The 19,071-nt window shown below is 37.4% G+C and overlaps 1 protein-coding gene across 2 annotated transcripts in view; it reads left to right on the top strand.

The window, feature by feature from the left end:
• Window positions 1-19,071, top strand: part of LOC140159541 (neuronal acetylcholine receptor subunit alpha-3-like) — a 199,755-nt gene that overhangs the window by 161,910 nt on the left and 18,774 nt on the right. For both annotated transcript variants that reach the window (XM_072183043.1, XM_072183034.1), the window contains one exon: window positions 6,032-6,177. In XM_072183043.1, coding sequence (XP_072039144.1) covers window positions 6,032-6,177 — 146 coding nt within the window. The remainder of the gene's footprint in view (window positions 1-6,031; window positions 6,178-19,071) is intronic.

Here is a 19,071-nt window from a genome sequence, read left to right as displayed (position 1 = left end):
ACAATCGAAAATTTTCAGTTACACGCATATAGCCTATGTTGGAAGAGATAGAAATAATTGAACAACTCACTTTTAATACTCTAATAGCAAAATGATTGATACCCGCTGAAAGATCCACACAGATTGCAAATATAATGTATTTTTAAAGAAGAAACAAATCAAAGCATTTTTACACATTACTAGACATAATATATCTACCAAAAAACGTTGACAACGTAAAGAAATCAGCAAGTTTAAAAAACCCACCTCGGCTCACTTTTTGAAACTTGGTCCCATTTGTAAAAAGGTACTGATTTAAACTTTATCATATTTACATCAATTTAAAACATTTCCAGAAGTGTTATGTATCTTTAATGTGCAGATGCGATATTAATTTGTAAGCTTTCTGGAACGAACTGAACGGTTATTATCTTGTTCTTGCATGATAAGCCAATATCTTTTTGTGCTTTGTTTTATAATATCATGATTAATGATTGAATTAAACGAATAACAAGTAGGCTTGTTTGTAATCTTGTTGGAAACGCTGTATTCTGTTGAAATAAAATAAAAACACTGATTTGCTGTTGGTGTTCAAATGGGACCAAGTTTCAAAAAGTGAGCCGAGGTGGGTTTTTTAAACTTGCTGATTTCTTTACGTTGTCAACGTTTTTTGGTAGATTTCTTTTCTTTTTATGAATGTAGCCAAGCAGCTCCAAGCTTGGAAAGTCAGGTTATGAAGTGCACCATAAAATGAATAAAACGAAAAATGGATGTTTGAAGTTGCCATTCTTGATTCATGACAATAAATAATTAAACAAAACTTTTTCAGTCGTTTATTTTTAAAACTTGCTCGTCACGCGTGACTGTAATGTTCAGAGGCGTACACAATGATCAATAAACATTTTAATATACTTTAATTATTCAAGGCTACGTAAATATGTAAATAAAATGTAAATATGAACAACACACACCAAATGTTGACAATGCCAGAGAGACACACATAGAGTAAATCCGATTTAGGCCTACTTCATGTCGGAACTGGTAAATGCGCATATATTTAAGCCTATACTACGGAAGCGTCTAAATGCCCCAGATAATCGTGTTTTAATGTTGGTGGTTCTTTGTAGCCCTGCGGGGCAATCTACTTGGCTATCCGAATTTCGCGGTTTGTGGTTCTTTGTAGCCCTTCGGGGCAACCTAGTTGAATATTCCTATTAAGCGGCGGTTGTCGGCGATCTTTCGTGGTTTGTGGTTTTCATCAAGCCCTGCACTCTATCGGGAGCTAATTTATAGTTTAAGCTTGTTGAATATCCATATTTCGTGGTTTGTGGATCTTTGTAGCCCTGTGGGGCAATCTAGTTGCATATCCAAATTTCGCGGTTTGTGGTTCTTTATAGCCCTGCGGGGCAATCTAGTTGGTATCAATATTAAGCGGCAGTTGTTGTTGATCTTTCGCGGTTTGTGGTTCTTTATAATCGAATAATCGATAGGCCTGCGGGCAATCTAATTGGATATCCCAATTTCGGGGTTTGTGGCTCCTTGTAGCCCAGCGGGGCAATATAGTTGAATATCGTGGTTTGTGGTTTGAATTTCCCTCATCAAGCCCTGCCTTCTATCGGGAGCTAATTTATAGTTTAAGCTTGTTGAATATCCATATTTCGTGGTTTGTGGATCTTTGTAGCCCTGTGGGGCAATCTAGTTGCATATCCAAATTTCGCGGTTTGTGGTTCTTTATAGCCCTGCGGGGTAATCTAGTTGGTATCAATATTAAGCGGCAGTTGTTGTTGATCTTTCGCGGTTTGTGGTTCTTTATAATCGAATAATCGATAGGCCTGCGGGCAATCTAATTGGATATCCCAATTTCGGGGTTTGTGGCTCTTTGTAGCCCAGCGGGGCAATATAGTTGAATATCGTGGTTTGTGGTTTTAATTTCCCTCATCAAGCCCTGCCTTCTATCGGGAGCTAGTTTATAGTCTAAGCTTGTTGGATATCCATATTTCGTGGTTTGTGATTCTTTATAATCGATAGGCCTGCGGGCAATCTAGTCTTTCGCGGTTTGTGGTTCTTTGTAATCTTTCGTGTTTTGTGGTTTTAATTTCCCTCATCAAGTCCTGCTCTCTATCGGGAGCTAATTTGTAGTTTAAGCTTGTTGGATATCCGTATTTCGTGGTTTGTGGTTCTTTGAAGCCCTGTGGGGCAATAGTTCCATATCCAAATTTCGCGGTTTGTGGTTCTTTATAGCCCTGCGGGGTAATCTACTTGGATATCAATATTGAGCGGCAGTTGTTGGCGATCTTTCGCGGTTTTGGTCTTAATTTGTTGGATATCCATATAATCGATATGCCTGCGGGCAATCTGGTTGGATATCCAAATTTCGCGGTTTGTAGTTCTTTGTAGCCATGCGGGGCAATCTAGTTGGATACCCCTATTAAGCGGCGGTTGTCGGCGATCTTTCGCGGTTTGTGATTTTAATTCCCCTAATTAATTCCTGCCCTTTAGCCCTGTGGGGAAATCTAGTTGGATATCAATATTCAGCGGCAGTTGTTGGCGATCTTTCGCGGTTTGTGATTTTCATTTATAATATTTATATCAAATATAATTTCAGTCTGAGCTGTGAACAGAGCCACTGATAAATAAATAATAAATAATAAATAAATTTCGGTGCTTTATGACGAAGATGCCATGATAGTCAGGCATGGTGATAGCATCTGGATGGTGAAAGTAGGCCCAAGGCCTAGGCCTAAATGTGAATAAAAAATCAAACATGTTTGTTTGATGAACAAATTAATAATATCACAATAGCAATGGATGTTCGAAATGGTGTTATTCTTGATTTACGACAATAAATTGATTAATAAAACATTTAAAAAAAAGTGGTGGGAAGTTTCGAACTTGAGCAAAAATTCATTAATGGATTAGAAGTCCATGGCCTTAACCACTTCGCCACGGGGACGTCCCGTTATTACGATGTGTGAAAGTGGAGTATTTAAATATGAATATATGCTGTGGTCCGGAAAGAATAAAAGAATTGTGAAAAACTTGATTTTTTGGCGAATGGGGTCCAGAATTTGTATGTAGGGTATCCAGGAAAATGCCTGGGTATATTTGAAAGTGAATCTGAAAAATTAGTGCGACAGTGACAGCCATGTATGGCTGTAGCAGTGTCGAAAGATTGTGGATATCAGTATGATTAGCTATGATTTGCCACTAATTTTGGCTATGAAATACCGCGTGAAATAAAGCACGAAAGTTTGTTTATTATCAAACAATCGGATTGACTGTAAGATTTGTGTAACTTTTTGAAATAAAGAGTTATTAAAATATGACACTTTGGACAGTAAATACGATTTAGCATGGTTTTAGATATATTTTGTACCCAGCGAAAAATATCATAGAACAATAGCGTTTTGTTCCGTGTAAATATAGTCTCGCGGTGCATCCGTTTATTCTTCTTTATCAGTCGTTTTTTTTCAAACTTGCTGGTCAAGCTACCGCGTGACTCTAATATAACTGGGTTTTGAGACCACTGGGCCTCTAAATGTAAATCTTGATGACCACTACATTGCACCACCTGCCATAACGTGGCTAAATTGTAAAGTATATTGACACAAAACAAAGCGTTGATGCAATCTCTTATCAACTGACATTACTGACTATGTTGGGGGAGGCTTTATATACAAGACGTTTTTTATCTGAATTGATTTGGATTGTTATTGTTATTATATTATACCCACGCAATAAAGCTTTCATCATTTCCTTGAGACAGGTACGTCAGCAATTTGATGCAGCACGATGCGCGTGAACCAAATTGTTGTCCTTTTACGCGCGTGTACAAAATTCACAATTTCTTTTTTGATTGAATGTTTGCGCACTATGTATTGGGACAGAGTACGCTAGTTGCATGTCACACGTTACTGATTCACAATAACCCGGATTCACACATTCCAGACGGTCCTAGGTTTCAGAATGTCGTAATGATACCTCCTCCTTGTTGTTACCATTTCTTAGTTCAGAAGTTGAGCAGATGTTAAGTTTAGAGGCTCACATATTTTCTATACAACTATGCTGATTGATGTAGTGCGTCTAGCTGTTAGTGAATTGGGTACGAGTTATCACGTGAAACATAGGTCATTCGCATCTTGCCCATCAACTTCAAAAATAGACATCACACGTGTTTCATCCTCCAGCCGTTTTGGTACACGTGGTCAGGCTATGTAAACTGAAGTATCTTGAAGTTAGCTCAAGTTTATTAAGTCACTTCGTTATTGGTTCACCTTAGGTGACCTCGACTCTTTCACCAGAGTTGTTGAATTACTCCTTCAGGCAAAAGAGCACAAGAAGACGTCGAAGAATGAACGAGAATGAAGAGCAGAGATTATCTTTTCAGGATGGTCAGTCAGTCTGTGCAGAGAATTCTACCGTTGTGTAACTGGTCAAGGGTTTAATAGCCTGCGGGAATGTCTGAAGGAAAATTGCACTTGTATTTTTTCTCCTTTGAACAAGAGGTGGTATTTCATTAATTCAAAACAATACACAGACAAGCTGCGTTGACGGAATTTATTGTCCTGGCAATCTTATTGCAACTATCAGATTGCCATGTGAAAATATGATGTGTGGGGGTATGTGTTCAGCACCCCGATGTTGCCCACCTACACCTGGGCTTTGTGCAATATCCTTAAATGATTTTATTATATTAGATAATTGGAGCTGATATGAATCTAGAATCTTAGACAAAGTTGTATAGGGTAACATGCTCTCTTGAGCACCAGTTATATTTATTGAACAATCTAGCGGACAGGTTTTGTCACCTTTCTGATTTAAACCATATGTACTAAGGAGCCGTAAAAAGAATTACATTAAAGTATTTCCAGCTCCATAATATGTGGACAGACGCTGATAGCCAGAAAGTGATCTCGATAAACATACCTAATTAGCATTCCATAAAGTGTGAAATGAATGATCTGAGACATGTTATCCCTATGCTCACCTCATCATCGTAGACAGAGAGAGGGATAGAGAAATGGAACATCTGGGATGAGTCATTTGAGAGTATAGTTTCTATGCCATACGGATAATCAGCTATGAGAGCTCACACCCTTCAAGGAAAACAGTAGTATCTTTAAATGAATAACAAAGCAGATCATGTCTTTTGTCTTGTAAAGTCAAGGGCATTGGACATTTCAGAAATGTAGTTATAACAATCTGATCGTAGTAAAGTCTGATCCCCGGGTCTGATCGGAAATTTCAGAAATGCTGAAATATGGAAGAACTTAAATTTTCCCCTGAATATGGACCCAGTATAAAGAAAAATATAAACAAACAAACCCTTGACGTTTCACATTGCAATGTTAGTAGCCCAGTTAAATTATGAAATCATCTACCACTAATTGCAACAGAATCCATTTCACATGCGTCTATCTTCCAAAAGCTCGCACAAAATATATCAGAAGTCCCTGAAAATTCTTGTAGGCACTTTCCACTACTTGGATTTTCGGGGACGTTTGACGCGTTATTTGATATGCTTTTCTGAAATGAATGGTTATTAATTGGATTCTGTTGCAATTAGTGGTGGGTTAACCCCTTATTTTTCTCGACTGAGCTGTAGTCCAATGTACAAGTGATTGATTTGATAAAGCAGTTAACCTTTTTGTGCACCAAGCAGTCCAAATGCAGTATCAGTAAATAAAGTATCTGCTGTTTATAATGAAATAATGACAGATACTGGATTTTTACTTGCGAGGGTAGACATGTAGTACGATGATATTCTTCCACATCTCATGATTATAGGTTAGTTTCCATAGAATACAAAATATGGTTTTGGAACTAATCGAATGCTCATTAAATATCATTTGATAGCATTAGGAGTTGTTTCAGGCACCTCTCGTCAATATTTGGACACATCCACTATCCACATTGTACTGGCTTAGCATAAAAACGTTGTAAGGCTCTTTGCCAATTGTCGACGAATTCACATTGTACCTTTTTAATGTCACATGATCAATAATTGAACATTTTTATTAGTTTTTGTTCTTTTCTTTTCTTTTCTTTACAGAATGTCTGGCATCGGATTCAGAAGATGCTTTAAGGACATACTTGTTTGAAGAGCAAGATTATAATGCTCTACCATTACCAATCAAAAATACCAGTGATATGCTTACTATACAATTCGATTTGGCGCTCACTCAGATCATTGATGTGGTAAGTTATAGAATATCTCTAGAGGACTGTCACCTAGTTTCCAAAATGAGATATTGTAGATCGCAGTTATTCTCTCAATAAACAGAAGCGAGTGAAATCAATGTTTTGCTCACCGCCAAACCAGACACATTCTCAGACGTTATTCTCAAGATGAATACAAATGATCACTACTGTCCTCTCAAGCAAAACAAGTAAAAAAGCAGCATGTCTGAACACATTACAAGACAGATACTGCCTATCACTTGAGAGGCAGGTACATTAATTCATTCTGTTCACAAAGTCAAGCAATATTCTACCTTTGCGCGGATCCCCATCTTGTTACCAAAACGAGGTGGCATTTTATTTTAATTTCTCGTGCTTTTATAACAATGCGCCTGAAGGCTTTTGCAAAGCGTACGCGGTACAGCACGCGTTTGACAGGCGTAAGCATACTCAACAGCAGATAAAGAAAGCGCAATGAGTTATAGTGCGCTGCGCACAAGCACAACGCCTAGATGTTGATCCAAAACCTCACCACACTCGTAAGGGTCACAACGAGACAATTCGCCAGCGAAGTATTACGTGTAATCCGATTATCACCATGTCAACTGGATCACGCTTTTGAGTTCTACACCACGATCGAAATGGTCGCAACACAAAGTCTATGGCATGTAATATCAATTCTCGCTATTCACAATAAGGGCGCCGCCAGCGGTTTGCGATGTAATCGTGATGTATCATGGGAAAAGGTCGACATCCAAGTCCGCGCAATACGAATATTACCATGCTATTACATAGGAACACGTGACAATATTTTTAGTTCCCCGTTATTAAAGCTTGTACCGGATTGAAGATTCAGATATTTGGAAAAGAATAAGTAATTGAAACAGAGAGAAAGTACTAAAATCATAGCTTTTATACTTTTGATATATGATACTAACTAGTTCATCCCCAATAGCTACGATACAGCGCTACCAGTAGGGTTCAATTGCCTATTGTGAGTGTCCCTGTGTTGTGTGCATACATGTAGTTAACAATAACAGCATGATGCGTAACCACTTCGCTGGCGAAATAGCCGTAAGTTCCATGTACATGGGAATTTCAAGCTAATTCAATTGTTCCATGAGAGCGTACTAAACTACCGAAAGGGTCCGAACCCGCAACCTCTCGCACCATAGTCGAACGCCTTATTGATTGAGCTAACTTGACAGCCAGCTTTCCAAACAAGCTTTCCTGGCACTCACAGGGCCTGTAACATTTTAGAATTAATCAGCATACTGATTTAGTTGTAATGTACTTCTAATTCAATTCCTAATGAAAAACAATTGGAAAACATTGCTCTACTTAACAACTTGTTTTAAAATCTGTGAAGTTAACATGGTGTATTCGAATTTCAAGAGCAGTATTGCTGTGAATTCAACATAAAGCATGCTGTGATGTTTCGTATTTTTGCCTAAGAAATGGTGTTAAATACGACCCGAGTCAGTGTTTTATAAACATACTGTCGGCTGAATATCTTATTTAGTTCAAATAAATGTTGGTAAGTGCCATACGGAAAACATTATTTTTATTTTCAAGCCAAAGAACCGAAAGTGCGCAATGAGATATGTTTACTTGATCACTACCTCTGTAGAGCATAGACCCTAGTGTAGAGTAATATGCTATATTCATGGGAGAGTTTTTTTGCGGTCAAGGACCCTACGATAACATAACAGGAAACCAAACCCGTGAAGGCGTCCTGCACAAATCATTGTAAATCAATGCATTAAACATTGATTGCTTCGTATCATAGTCCATGCTAATAAGACAAGATAATAAGAAGGACAACGATATGAATTGCCTATAGCTGCAATGCTCCATCACACATCAAGCCTGCAAAGACGAATTAGCTAGTTTTGGTATAGTACGTACATCAAATATACAAGACAGTGTTACTGAACCGAGGTGAAATTTAATGAAAACAAATAAAAACAATTTAGCAAATTATATTAATTAAAAAAAATTAGAATTAATTATTTAAGTCAAATTAAGTTAAGTGTAAGTTTACTGTTCATAGCATTTACGTATCAAATTTGCAAGGTTGAAAATGTTTACAGATTTCATGACATTATTATAGATGCTCATTTATTATCGCTATGGGGTTTTGTTTTAATTGGGAGTTGAGGATATCTTCAAATTTCACCTGTGTTTCAGCCAAACTTTTTGGATTGGGGATCTTTAGATAATCAACTTTTTGTCATATGGCAAATGTAGCAATCCGTGATGTTTAGTTGTACTACTGTGATTCCATGAGCAAACTAAATACACCATGATGCTTGTCTTTTAAATAACACTGCTTTACATAGCAGTAAATAAATTCTGTTGGTTTTAATCAGACTCGGATTTAAGGAAAAGATGAGCTCCTTACAGGCCCGCACGCAGGATTTATTTATCAGATTTGGTGTAAAAAGTGGACCTAAACAGCATAAATATTGCCCTACGTTTGTTAACTTTGGGAATGCCTTATCACCAAAATATGAACATTAATATAGCCTTTCCCTGCAGGGGCGTAGCCAGCTTTCTTGGTCGGGTGGGGGGGGGGGGGAATGTCCTCCCGGTTTTGGTGGTAGGCCAAAGACGAAAAACATTTTGCCGCTTGCATCATTTTGACCCGGTATTATCGGTTTTTAGAGAGACAGTAAAGTCTTCGAGCATTCCGAAAAGGGGCTTTATTGGTACAAAGGGGGTATTTTACACTATTTTGGTCCATGATTGGGGATAATTTTGTTGCAAAACGGGTTCATTTGTTTTCCGTTGCCTTCCCAATTTTCTCTTTCATGTTTTGTCGGGGGCCTTTTCTCGTGCAGGGGGTACTCAGTGGGGTTGTAGGTGTGTGGGGTGTGAATTCTAGCCAACGTAATTTTTGCATACTGAAATACGTTGGGTGGGTTTTTTGTGTGGGGGTGTGTGTGCACGAAAGCACACACTTCATTACAAGGTGATCTTCTAATAACCGGATACAACAAGTATATTAGGGCTTCGTATTGAATTGTGTGGGGTGGGTGTGTGTGGGGGGTGTAGGGGTGTGTTTATGGTGGGTGGCATGGCTAGTGTGGGTGTAGGTGTGCACTCTCGCCTACGTTTTGTAAGTACGTTCTCTCTTGTACACCGATTTTGATAACAGAATGCTATTTCCGTCAATCAATTTATCAAAATAGTTTTGATATAGTATCAGTTTACGTAATTGAAGCATGTTTCAAAATAAAACAGAAAACGTTAATCTTTGCAATATATTCACACTGTGTAAAACTTGCAGTCATAATGTAAAATGGATCAAACAATGAGTTTTCAAATACATGTACATAAATTGTAGGCAAGAAGTAATTACTTTTAGACTTTACAATACATTTATGTAATTGAAAGCACAGAAAATCCCACTCAGGGAATCCAGATTATGGCGTGTATTTCAATGATTATTTTAATGTCTCTTCACTCATAAGCGTCAAAACATCTGCCGCTTTTGTTTTTTACTTCAGCTTCATTTTCATTGAATAAACATTTTCATTTCATTTGCGAGTCTATCTAACACTTGGAAACAGACTGTTTATATAGGTCCGCCTACGAATCGATCGGGGAAGTTGAACTAACTGAATAGATAGGGAACAGAGGAAGTTACATCGATGAGCAGCGTGCATGATAATTAAGAGTTTACCTATATCAGTTGAACAGCGCCTCCTTGAAAATTCACTCTTCTCCTTAACCATACCCGCAGGGAAGACTCACTATGTGAAATAAAACACCACCTACCAACTGATGAGGCCCGGGTGGAAATTGTAAAATGTACATCAGATCCAAATTCTGTATATTGAGGTCAAATATGCCCTAGAAAGATTGGAATAGAAAGATTCTTTTATTCTAGTTGACTTATTGCCTGAGCCTCAGCTTTACGTGCGTGGTACTTGTAGAATATAAGGATTTTTTTGTCTTAAAGTAGGAATGCTGGAAGGGTAGAGAAAACAAAACTTAAGTATTATATTGCATGTACAAAAAATACAAGACGAGATCAACCCGTGAATTTCAAGTAAATATTAATTATATGCATTGAGGCAGATGACCTTATTTTTATGGTGCATGCAGGAATAAAATATATAGGACAAACGTTTGGAATTCAAAACAAACTAAGAATAATACTTTAAATCGTCACGATGATTTCCTTTTTTTCTGAGGTTAAACTTGGTTTCAAGTTGTAAATTTGAGACAAATATTAACGTACAGCCATTATGATGGGGTTTCTCCGGGATTTTTCAGCATCTTTCTGTTTGGTTACTGCAAATTAGAGTCACTGAAAAAGATTTACGCGTAAGGGACATAAATTATCTTCTTAACACCCGTTTTAATAACTACTAGCGTATTTGCCATATACTTGGAAATCACTTAGTGACCAGTTTACGGAAACGGGAAATGATGAATGAAGTCACATTACTTCTTACATTACGAATAATGGCAGCAATTTGATGTTGTTGGTGCTGACAAGTACGAATAATGCATAATATGCTGAAGTAAATAATTACTGGTTCCTTTTACCTTTACATCCAATTCACTTCACATGTTTGGTGTTTCACATGTAGTTGTTGTAACTGGACAAGGTACTAGCAGCTTGCCGTAGAAGGGTTCTGGAAATATATTTTGCTTTGACTCCATGAGTCAACCTCTTACACAAACTTATATTCTTGTTGCATCTGGAAGTATAATTTCTTACTGTAAAACAAGTCCATGATTCTAAATCACAGGAAGAATCTGGGAGATGGTTTAGAACAAGCTTTGATTCTCATTTCATCAAAATAAAAGGAAAATGCCGGCCAGACTATTATTTTGAATTAGAATGCTTCCCCGTGGTCTTACTATTGTAGGACTCAACCCATCTCAAATTCCCCCATTGACCAAAGGAATACCGTTCCACATACATGTATAATGTCTAGAATACAATCAATTTTAGCTACATCATGTACTTTTCTCAAACTAGTAAGTGATAGGCCTAATACTTATTACGAATTTTGACACTTATGGCAAAATTTGAGGCACTAAGGTTTTGTCATAAGCTTGAGATATGCGACCAAGTGCACAACCCCTCTTTGATGACTTTGTTGGCATGGAGGAATTTTGTGCATACGTGATGGTTTGTGCGGCTGTAGCAGTCGATTTCTTATGTATTATATTTCTTAGAGGCTTTTCTGAAGGTTTCAAACATCTACTTGAGTGTAACTGTTACTATGTTAAGTGAGTGTGAATTTCAAATGACTTATGTCAATGTGATACAAAGAATCTACACAACTTTTGTACTTTTGTGATAATTTAAACCTTTCTTGACCAAAAACTGCAAACCCGATTTCGATTGCCATAACTATAAGGCATTTTCAATTATATACGCAAACGAAATGCATAAAATATTGATATCTTGCTTTAAAATTTCGAGCAACTTTTCCAATTAAACTGTGACGGTTTTAAATTACATGGTAAAATTTCCCCGTCAACTTCTAACATACTTTAGCATGCACTTCTGACGAATTCTACCAACCAGTAGAGAGCAGACGACGGAAATTGAGTCGGAGACTTTAAGGGTATTTTGAGGAAAACGGAAATAGAAACATATTCAGTAGGGAAATAAGAATTGAGTGTTTTCAGCATTGTATAACCCAAAGGCAAAACGTTGTCATTAAACTTAGACTTTGTCTTCTCTCATTATACTTGAATGTAAATACAGAAATAAAGATGATAAGCGGTAACAGCCTTCTTCATGTTGAACCAAATTAGAAGAAACCCTTTTACATATTTGACTTCGTTTGTGTCTCGTAATTTGTTGAGTTTTATTAATGTTAAAGTCAATTAAATTGAATTTACATTTCACTAGGGATACTCGAATGTGCACGTGTTTTATTGACAAAAGGTGCATTGAACAACTGAACAATAATGTTTTGTTGGTGGATGATAATAGATTAAAATACATAATTACCTAGTCGAATACCATTTTAAGAACGAAACTTATTTCTAGTGTCTTTTAAGGAAATAAATATATTTGGATGCCTCTTATAGTTTTGTAGTTAGAAAGATAAGCAAAAAAAACACAATTATTTCTCGTATAAGTATCCTGATGCTTAAAAACACTGAAGTTGTCTAAATAACCCACTCTGACAAAACCAGGAACAAATCGCATTTTTGACATAATATAAATGTAAACACTAGACAATATGCTAACAATTATACCAAATTATATAAACAGCATTAATACTTTTCAAGTTATGGATAATTTTGTAAATGATACCTTTCTAAATGATATTTTTGCCTAACTGCTATTTCCTGGGATACAAACCCAATTAGCAACATAATCATCTCTCGCAGACTGTATGGTCACCCTTTCAACATCTCAATCATCCAGGTTTATGCACCTACATTCACTGCACCTGACGAAGCTATGGAAACCTTTTATGGTCAGCTCCAAGATGTCCTGGATAAGATCCCCACGAAAGATATGCTTATCATTTTGGTAGACTGAAAAGTTGGCAAGTCTGACTTCAAATCAAGGTCAATTGGAAAGTTCGGATTGGGAGAACAAAATGAGCGTGGTGATAGTTAGGAGGAGGTATGTCAGTCAAACGATCTGATTTTTGGAAATACTAATACCTTCTTCCAGCAGCACCCTCGCAGATTGTGGACTTGGAGGAGTCCTGGCTGCATCGTAAGAAACCAGTTTGATTATGTTTTGCTGAAAAGAAGACGGCGCTCTTCATTGTTCAGTGTACAGACCAGACCAGGTACAGTCTGCGGCAGTGACCACCAGCTACTTGTCGCACGGATGAAGTTGAAACTCAAGCAAAGAAGACAATGACACCACACCAAGTGAGATGTGATGTTGACGAAATCCCAGACCAATACACTCCAAATGAATTGTGGGAAGAAATGAAGCTAGCAGTGTTAAGTGCAGCAGAGGAAAGAAGATACTAGTTTTTGTTGACAAGAGACAGGATGCCAGACATAGAGAGGTAGCAAAAGCAGTCGGAGCTGATCAGCGGGACTTTGTTGAGAGAACATGTGAGTAAATGGAAAGAGCTGGAAACGACTCTAAGAAGGTGTTTACTTTGGTAACGGAACTGACTCAGAAAAGTTCAGCAAGATCTGAATGATAGAAATGGCACCACACTTACTTAGAGCAAGCACATCAAGACCCGATGGTGATGTGCTTTATGAACAGACAGCAGAAGAGGAATCCACAATCAATGATTCAATTAAAATTGACCCTGAACTATTAAGTTCGTCAAGCAATAAAAGAGAATAAAAATGGGAAATCACCAGGCTGTGATGAGCTTCAAGGTGAACTGTAGAAAGCATCTGGTGAGTAAGGTGTGACCATCATGTGGAAGCTATGTGACATGATCTGGAGGGAAGTGGAATGGCCTAAGGACTGGAAGAGAGCAGTATTTATCCCGATTCCCAAGAAAGGAAAATAGGAAATATAAAAAAGTGCTCAAACCACCGAACCATCAGCCACACCAGCAAGATTCTGCTCAAGTTCAAAATATCATTGAAAAATGCAGATTTCATTCCGCTCTATCTTTGTTTCGATTACAGCATTGTATCAGTCTTCAAGATTCCCCGGTTACGTGGTGAAGCTCTTCAGTACGTTATACCAGAATCAGGAATCTTCAGTCAGGACAAGTAGAGGTGACTCAGAGTGGTTCCAAATTGGCAGAGGTGTCAGACAAGGGTGCTTCAGCTCTTCAACATCTATGCTGAGAGCATCATGCGAAGTGTTCTGGAAGGCTTCTGAGGAGGTGTTACCATAGGTGGTCAGCGGATCACAAATCTCAGATATGCAGACGACACAACCCTGGTTTGCAGTAGCAGATAAGAATTGATGGATCTATTGGAAGTAATAAAATCAGCAAGTGAACAGAGAGGGCTGATCTTGAACCCAAAGAAGACCAAAGTCATGGTTGTAGAAGCAGGACGAAATGATACAGATGCAAACCTTTCCTTGAAGGATGATCTCATTGAAGAGGAGTAAGCTTTGAATATCTGGGCTCCATCATTAACATCAGAGTATAGTTTCAAACATGACCAAATTATGGAAAAGTAGACTTTCTCCATCCCTCCAGGTTCGTTTCCTAAAATCTACAGCATTTGCTGGGGCACCATACGGATTTGAATCTTAGACAATGAAATCATCTGATAGGAAGAGACTGGGTTCTTTTGAGCTGTGGTGCTATCGACGAATCCTGAGGATTCCATGGACTGAGAGTGGGTTCTTCAAGAGCTCGGAGTTTAGAAGACCTTGCGAGCTGAAATCATTGCTAGAAAATTATCATACTTTGGCCACATCACCAGACATCAGTGTCTTCAGAAAACAATAATCCAAGGAATGGTTGAAGGAAAACGTAAGAGATGCAGACCTGCAGCGAGCTGGCTTGACGGCACATCAAGATTATCACAGGCCCGAACATCTCAGAGGGCTGCCGTTGACCGCATTCGATGGTATACTCTCATACGAACCACATCTGCATAATACTGTAATGTGTTTGCAATGTGACCTTAAAGCTATTCTGAGAAATGAGCCAAGTAGTTTACACAAGATTGAATAGGGATTATCCTGGTTCAACGGGTAATTATTGATTAAATAATCCTCTTTTCAATAAATACTTTCAAGGATTTAGAGTCCACTAATCCCAAGGTCAAATACCATAATCAAATTAAGAATTTAAAAAACTGAAATTGCGCAATGAGATAAGTTTGCTCGATCATTACCTCTGTAGATTAATATGCTATAGTCATGGGAGATTTTCCTTTTTGCGGTCAAGGACCCTACGATAACATAACAGGAAATCAAACCCGTGAAGGCGTCCTGCACAAATCATCGTAAACGTGTGCATTATACCTTGATTGCTTCTTATCATAGTCCATGCTAATAAGACAAGATAATAAGAAGAGCAAGGATACGAGTTGCCTATAGCTGTAATGCTCCATCACACATCAAGTCTGCAAAGAGGAATGAGATAGTTTTGGTATAGTATATACATCAAATATATACAAACAATGTTACTGAACCGAGGTGAAATTTAATGAAAAAGAAAGAAGAGCAAATTTAGCAAATTAAATTAATTCAAAAATTAAATTTTAATTCATTAAGTCAAATTTAATTACGTGTAACCAAGATGCAAGACTATAATGTAGCGTTTATCAAATTTGCAAGGTGGAAAATGTCTTAAGATTTCATAACTTTTTTTTTATTATTTATGTATCATAGAAGCGCAATGGGTTTTTTTATTGGGAGTTGAAGATATCTTCAAACATCACCTGCGTTTCAGTCGAACTTTTTGATAATCAACTTATTATCCATGATGTCTAGTTGAACTAGTAATTCCACGAGGCTCGTCTTTCAAATAACAGTACTTTACATAGAGACAGTAGTAATTTACACTGATCTGGAATAACTGTTATAAATATTATAGTGTTCTATCATTTAATAATAACTTTGCACCGGTAATATGTCAGGCATTGTCAAAATCTAAACATTTTGCTTTGGACCTCGGAATATTCCTCTGTTCCAAAGGCAAAATATTTAGAATTTTCACAAACGTCCAAATAACCGATGCGCAGTTAGTATTCTTTAATCAAAATCTAAATAGTGAGGTTCATGATAGTTATAAGCCTATCCTAGTTCAATGAAATTACGAGACACTATTTACACATTTTGTTTGCTTGTTTTAAAAACAAAATATAACATTATGTTGCCTTTCTTTGAAACTAGTCAACAACACTCACGTTTTTGTCCGAATAATTTCAGAGTAACCATACTCCGTCATGTGATACTGGTGAATGACTGATGTATGACTTTTACTTCCTGTTGACAATGTCTTTTTTGACCTTTTGTCAGGTGTTTCTAGAAGCAAAGTGTCATAGATTTTGGAAAGTTCTCGGCCCCCGTCCCTATGACGGAGTATGGTTACTCTGAAATTATTCGGACAAAAACAAAACGTGAGTGTTGTTGACTAGTTTTCTTTGGTGTCTACTACCAACACGTATAAATATCTACACTCTTGAACATTATATTGGTTTTAATTGTTTCCCATCATCATGATGACGTATATTGCAATTTATTTCTGTTGAATCTTGCATCATGGACAAATAATCATACCAGAATGCCTTATAACAACGATTATAAAAGGAGAAAAATACACGTTTACTCGTCGTGCGATCATTGTCTGTCTGTTATGCAAGTAGAAAGTGTATTTTTTGAGTTGGTTAATGGTTGAATTAAAGCCCTCAACACGGACACCGTGTGTGCTCATTTTCTCACTTTCAACAGTATGGCTGTAAGCTACGTGTTCTACTTAAACATTTTAAAGGTTTATATTCTAAACGATGTACACAACGCTTTCCCAAAATTATCAAAATTTATTTGATTTGGTCATTTTTGATATTTTCTTGCAAAACATCGTAAGAGGAGGTGAAACTAAATGCAGACAGAGTGAGGGTAGGTGTAAAGGGAGTGCATTCTTCTTTATGCATATTTGCGCACACGCTTATGAATATTTCGGTTTGTGATCTTCAGCTCAAAAGTACACCCCAATTTTAATTCCAAGGGGACTCTTTCCATTATCGTGTACACCCTGTATCATATGAATTCTTTAGTGTGGGGTGTGGAGGTGCGCACGAACGCATTTAAGATCGCTGTTGCTCTTCTACTCGAATGGTCGAAATCACACCAGTTTCGCTTGCTAGTCTTTCTGTTACTATATATACACCAGGTACACCATGTAATATAGAGCTCCTAAAAGTGCATTAATTGTGCTTGTGTCGTGGTGGGATGGAGAATTATGGGTGTACATTCTCGCCTATTTTATTTGCGAACGCTGAAATACGTTGGGGTGAGTGGGGGTTGTTTGCATATGGGGGTGCACGAAAGCATACATGTACGTGCCATTTCTCATTGCAAGGTGCTCTTTCCGTATCGTGTACATCCTGTATTATAGGGATTCCTTAGATGGGGTGTGTGTGATAGTGGTGGTGGGTGGGTGAGTTTGGTGGAGTGTGTGCATGATGCAGTCATGTCTACAGTAGAATTCACCACGACCTTTGTAGGACTTAAACCCCATTAAAAGCTATTAAACCAAGATAACACTCATTGAAAACAGCTCAACTGATTAAATCAGATCTTCTCTGGTTGTGCACATGTGTCTGTTTTACATGTGCGGTATCGCAATGAGCTGGTATTACAGTTTCAGTTGGGTAACCGATTATAAAGGAAACGCAAGGAAACAATGGTATGTGGACCTTTGTTCACGAAATGAGACAATGGTCTGTTTTTTGTTAACCAGCATTCTTGAAAATGAGCAACATAATGATTGTTGACTTAACACGGTTTGGAAATAATTTCTTCATATTTTTTGGTGTTATCTGTCGTTTACATATCCTTCCTAAAACATAAAAGTGCAACTATTTCCAAACACCTAAATTAGCTAAAAATTTAGGACATGTTACAAAACTATATTTTCTAGAATTTCATAGAATACTTTAAATGTAGCTTGTACCGGTTTTTTTGTGGCATCCTTCAGAACTGAGCGGTCCGTTACCAATATTTTCGGTCAAATCTCCATTCAATTAACACGGGGAGTTGGCTAGCTATGAGCTAGCTATGCCTTGCCCTCACTCATATTTTACGAAAGTGCGACTATTTCTGAACACCTAACTTAGCTGTAATTTTAGGTCATGTTAGAGAAATATATTTGCTAGAAGTTTGGAGAATACTTTAAATATTGGCCGGTTATTTTTCACACAGTGATGTTAACTAGGCAAATGCATATACTTCTATACATACACTATTTGTAAAGGTCGCGCGTCAATGGTGAGAGCACTGTGTATTGTGTATAGGAAAACGGACAGTAACTGCAGTATGGTGCACTCTGTGGTCTCTCACCTACGAGTTTGTGCACAAGATTAATACTTTCATTCTTGTTCGCCTGCTTGAAAGCACACATGTTTGATTGCAGAATGTTATTTCTGTCACTAGCTAGCAAAAAATGATCAAATTATTTTGAAATATATGTTGGGTATCATGTTACGTAATTGAAAAATGTTTCAAAAAAGAAAAGGAAAACGTCAATCTTTGCGATACATTCAAACTATGTATAGACTTTCAGTCATATTAAAAATTGCAAAAAAAATGAGTTTTTGAAGTATATTATATTCTTTTAGATTTTACTCAAGTAATGAAAGCTTAGAAAATCCCATCCAGGGAATCTAGATTGTGGCGCGCGTTTCAATGATTATTTTAATGTATCTTCAGCCATATGCGTCAAAAAATCTGCTGCTTTTTGTTTTGTTTTCTTTCTTGTACTTTACTTCAGATTCGTTTTCATTGAACAAACGTTTTCATTTCATTTGCGAGTCTATCTTGGAAAGAGACTCTCGCCGCTACTAATGTTTATATAGGTCCTCCTACGAATCAACCGGGAAGTTAAACTGACTAACTGAATAGATAGGAACAGAGGAAGCAGCATCGATGAGCAGCGTATACGTATATATACCTATATCAGTTGAACAGCGCCTCCTTGAAAATTCACTCTTCTCCTTAACCATACCCACAGGAAGACTCACTATGTGATATAAAATACCACCTACCAACTGATGAGGCCCGGGTGAAGATGGTAAAATATACATCAGATCCAAATTTCGTACATTTAGGTCAAATATGCCCTCGAAAGATTGGCATAGGAAGATTCTTTTATTCTAGTTGACTTATTGCCTGAGCCTCAGCTTTACGTGCGTAGTACTTGTAGAAAATGAGTACGTTTTGGCTTAAAGTAGGCATGCTCGAAGGTAGTGAAAGTAAAACTTAAAAGTATTGTATTGCATGTATAAAAATATAAGACAAGATCAACCCGT

The sequence above is a fragment of the Amphiura filiformis genome, chromosome 1, assembly GCF_039555335.1.
Source record: "Amphiura filiformis chromosome 1, Afil_fr2py, whole genome shotgun sequence".
NCBI lineage: Eukaryota > Metazoa > Echinodermata > Ophiuroidea > Amphilepidida > Amphiuridae > Amphiura > Amphiura filiformis.
Note: the sequence above shows the minus strand (reverse complement) of the source record. Positions and strands in the feature narration are given on the sequence as shown.